Source organism: Colobus angolensis, unplaced genomic scaffold (genome assembly GCF_000951035.1).
Source record: "Colobus angolensis palliatus isolate OR3802 unplaced genomic scaffold, Cang.pa_1.0 Scaffold333, whole genome shotgun sequence".
In the NCBI taxonomy this organism is placed as follows: Eukaryota; Metazoa; Chordata; class Mammalia; order Primates; family Cercopithecidae; genus Colobus; species Colobus angolensis.
The window spans coordinates 471,097-475,545 of record NW_012116633.1 but is presented as its reverse complement, the minus strand read 5'-3'; the positions used below and the strand labels follow the sequence as shown (position 1 = coordinate 475,545).

General features: G+C 56.1%; 1 protein-coding gene across 3 annotated transcripts in view; it reads left to right on the top strand.

Moving 5' to 3' along the window:
• Nucleotides 1-857: 857 nt before the first annotated feature.
• Nucleotides 858-4,449, top strand: part of ASL (argininosuccinate lyase) — a 21,179-nt gene continuing 17,587 nt past the window's right edge. For 2 of the 3 annotated variants that reach the window (XM_011952115.1, XM_011952114.1), the window contains exon 1: nt 860-1,115. In XM_011952115.1, the coding sequence (XP_011807505.1) occupies nt 1,104-1,115 (12 nt within the window). In that variant the 5' untranslated portion in view covers nt 860-1,103. Of the gene's footprint in view, nt 1,116-4,449 lie in introns of all 3 variants that reach the window. The other variant, XM_011952116.1, reaches the window with a different exon arrangement.

The window sequence follows — 4,449 nt, the reverse complement described above, 5'->3', positions numbered from 1 at the left end:
GCCTCGGCCCCCCAAAGTGTTGAGATTACAGGCGTGAGCCACCGCGCCCGGCCTCCGGCCGCAATTCTTTTCTTTTTTAGAGGAATCAAGCTGGAGTGCAGTGACACAATATCTCACTGCAGCCTCGAACTCCTGGGCTCCACTGCGCCTCCCACCTCAGCCTCCTCAGTAGCTAGGACTGCAGGCGTGCACCACCACGCCCGGCTATTTTCTTTTTTAAATTAATTTTTTGTAGAGGCGGGATCTTGTTACATTGCCCAGGCTGATCCCCAACTCTTAGCCTCAGGCGATCCTCCCACCTCTGCCTCCCAAAGTGCTGGGATTACAGCTGTGAGCCACCGCGCCTGCCACGGGCTTTATTTCTGATATTCCTTCCTCTTTCCTCGATGCCTTTCTAACTCTGTACCTGGCACATGGAAGTGCTTGGTACGTGTTTGTTGAATGAATGAATGAATGAATGAATGGGCGAACATGCCATTTCACCTTATTTATCTTGTGAACCTGCCAGGCCCGGGCCTGATGTCATAGCTTTTACCCCTGGCTCGAGTCTCCAGTCCCCTGCGTGTCTGCTGACCGCAGCGCGAAAGCCAGGGCACTACCCTCCCCAACCCCAGCCCAGCCCCCTTTCACGTCGGGGTACCCCACCCTTTCCCCGCCCGCTTCCCCGCAGCGGTGCAGCTCAGCTCCTAGCTCAGCCGGAGGTGTCCCCGCCCACAGCCAGGATTGGAGGACGGAGGCAACGCCCAACCCACCGGGCTGCCTCCTATTGACGCGGCCGCCGCCAGGGGTGGGGACAGGGCCGGCTGCTGACGCCATCCCATAGCCAGAAAAGCCCTGGCCAGTGGCGGGCGCGACAGTGTCCGTGCGACCAGGCGGAGGTGAGTGCGCGGCGGCCGGATGGGCGGGACGGGCGTGGAGGACGCCGAGAACGGTGGCGCACGCTCACGTCCGTGTTCCCAAGGGCTGCGCTCGGCCAAGCGCAGTGCCCAGAACTTGGAGCCAGCCTGGCCCGGGCGACCCTGCTGGCCAAGGAGGTCGTCAGTCCTGTCTTGTCTTCCAGACCCGGTGGACCGAAGCTTCCGGACGACAAGGAACTGCCCAACATGGCCTCGGAGGTGAGTGGGACCTCGGGACGCCGGTCCTCCCAGCCTCCAAACGAGAGGGTGGGGGCGCCAGACCTGCCTCGGGCCACCCTGCTGGGAATCGCCCTCCAGGAAGTAATTTTGAAAATTACCCAGGAAGCTGGCACCCCCAACCCTCCCGGGCGCATCTTCTGGAGCTCAGCAGTCACCTTTACTGGGACTCACCTGTGTCCCCCAGGCAGCTCTTTTGGCAAACCCACCAACCCACACTACTAGGGGTAGAGTGGCTCTGCCCTCACCTCACAGTGATGCCTGCCTGGCCAGGAAAAGTGCCCCCAAGCCTTCAGCCTTCCACCTCTTCATTCCGTCTTCCCCGTGTCCTCCTGTCAGGTCCCACCCCACACCACACCCCTTCTCCTGCTAGAGCAATTGTCCCTGTTTATAGAATAAGGCTTAGCCCCTAAGTGTTCTTGTCCTTGACTGTGGCATGTGGAAAGAACCAGGAAAAAGGGGACCTCGCCTTGTGACTCCAGCAACCCCAGTGCCTGGTTTCCTTCCTGTCTCACTGGACCCTGCTCCTTAGGGTCAGTGGCTTCTGGCTTCTCTTCCTGACCACTGAGATGCCGGAGTCCTGGGCAGAGGTTTCCTTCCTTTGGGGCACAGTTGATTTATCTGGCAATGGGGGTAATAATAGCTGTTGGCCTCCCTCTGTAAGGCACTAGATTATGAGGCCATTGCTTTGGACCCTTCAGGGGAAAGGGGCTGTTCACCTGATGCTTGATGAAGGGAACCCCAGGAAGCAGGAGGTCTGGGTTCCAGGCCCTCCTAGCCTTCATTAGCTAGCAATTCACTTCCTCTTTTTTTTTTTTTTTTTTTTTGAGACGGAGTCTCGCTCTGTCACCCAGGCTGGAGTGCTGTGGCCGGATCTCAGCTCACTGCAAGCTCCGCCTCCCGGGTTTACGCCATTCTCCTGCCTCAGCCTCCCAAGTAGCTGAGACTACAGGTGCCCGCCACCTCGCCCGGCTAGTTTTTTTGTATTTGTAGTAGAGACCGGGTTTCACCGTGTTAGCCAGGATGGTCTCGATCTCCTGACCTCGTGATCCGCCCGTCTCGGCCTCCCAAAGCGCTGGGATTACAGGCTTGAGCCACCGCGCCCAGCCAAAGCAAGACTTTACCTCAAAAAAGGAAAAAAACCCACAAATCCCAAAACCAAAACTGATGTTTCCCATGTACATTCGACCTTGACTGTTGCTCGTTCAACCCAGCCCAACTCAGTGCCCCATCCTCTGGCCCTGAAGAGACCATTCTGGCCCAGATGTGTCCTGGCTTGCAGTAGCACCTTCTGCTACCACATTGGGCTTCCCCTCTCCTCAGTGCCCAAGGGGAGGCACCTCACTCTGATCTCCCCGTAGGGTCCTATTATGCCTGCCTGTAAGGATAGGAGTTCGGTCTGGAGCACAGTGGTCTGGCTTCCCACAAGCCCAGTGCTCCAGGTGACCTCAGCTTGCCCCAGACCTTCCTGTAGGTTGGCACTAATTGGTTTGGCTGCCGCTCCGCTTATTAAGTAGTTGTTTTTATTACTAACAACCTAGGCAGGGTGGCCCAGGAGCCCGCTGGGGGAGGCGGTGCCAGGCTCCCGGCTGAAGGGCAGGCTGGCCCCAATTCTGACTGGCTGGCTCCAGTGATCAGGACCAGGGCCCCACGTGCTGCTTTGCTGGAGATCTGGGCTTGGTGGGGCAGCTGTGGGGTAAGGGGCAGGACCAGCTCAAAAGACAGGGTGGGGGTGGAGGCTGCCTCTGCAGGGCAGAGTCCTTTGGCAGCCGGGACTGTTGGGCATGGAGGGGTCAGCTCACAGCTCAGGGCCAGAGCACTGTAGAGGTGTCTGTGGTGCACCCAGGAACCAGGAGTGGAGCTGAAGCATGTCCTGTCCCCTGCCAGCCCTCCCTTAGTAACAGCTGGCATTTCTCAAGTCCTTCTTGAGCACCAGGCACCATGTTATATATGCAATTTGCAAATACTATCTGATTAAATGCTCACAACAAGGCTATCAGATAGGTACTATTACTATCTTTATCTTATTATTATTATCTTTTTGTTTTTGAGACGGAGCCTCGCTCTGTCGCCCAGGCTGGAGTGCAGTGGCGCAATCTCCGCTCACTGCAAGCTCCGCCTCCTGGGTTCACGCCATTCTCCTGCCTCAGCCTCCCGAGTAGCTGGGACTACAGGCGCCCCCCACCGCGCCCGGCTAATTTTTGTATTTTTAGTAAAAATGGGGTTTCACCGTGTTAGCCAGGATGGTCTCGATTGCCTGACCTCGTGATCTGCCTGTCTTGGCCTCCCAAAGTGCTGGGATTACAGGCAAGAGCCACCGTGCCTGGCCCTTATTATTATTTTTAAGAAGGAGTCTTGCTCTGTCGCCCAAGCTGGAGTGCAATGGCGCCATCTCTGCTCACCACAACCTCTACCTCCAGGGTTCAAGCGATTTTCCTGCTTCAGACTCCCAAGTGGCTGGGACTATAGCTGCCCGCCACCGAGCCTGGCTAATTTTTGTATTTTTAGTATAAACGGGGTTTCACCATGTTGGCCAGGCTGATCTTGAACTCCTGACCTCAAGTGATCCACCTGCCTGAGCCTCCCAACCCTGAGGTTTAATAATAGGTGCCAGGCCAGGTGGTTAATAGAAGTCTGGGGTATTGCAGGGGGATAGAGGAGGATATATGTCCTCATTGGCCATTGTAGACTCCCTTCCACAAAAAGGACGTCAGTGAAGTGACATGCCCACCTCCACCCCACCCTCCTCCCAGTCCAGGGCACTAGGGCTGTGCCCCAGGTATTCTGTACCCCCTCCCCGATCTGTCCCATGCCCTGGTCTCTACCCTCTTTCAAAACATAGATGTGGCCGGCGCCTTGGCTCATGTCTGTAATCCCAGCACTTTGGGAAGCTGAGGCTGGAGGATGGCTTGAGACCAGGAGTTCAAGACCAGCCTAGGCAACATAGTGAGACCGTGTCTCTACCAATTTTTTAAATTTTTATTTATTTATTTATTTTGAGACAGAGTCTTGCTCTGTCACCCAGGCTGGAGTGCACCCAGGCTGGAGTGCAGTGGCGCAATCTTGGCTCACTGCAAACTCTGCCTCTTGGGTTCAAGTGATTCTCCTGCCTCAGCCTCCTAAGTAGCTGGGACTACAGGTGAGCACCACCACGCCCAGCTCATTTTTGTATTTTTAGTAGAGACTGGGTTTCACCATGTTAGCCAGGGTGGTCTCTATCTCCTAACCTCGTGATCCACCCACCTCAGCCTCCCAAAGTGCTAGGATTACAGGCGTGAGCCACCACTCCTGGCCCTACAATTTTTTTTTTTTTTTT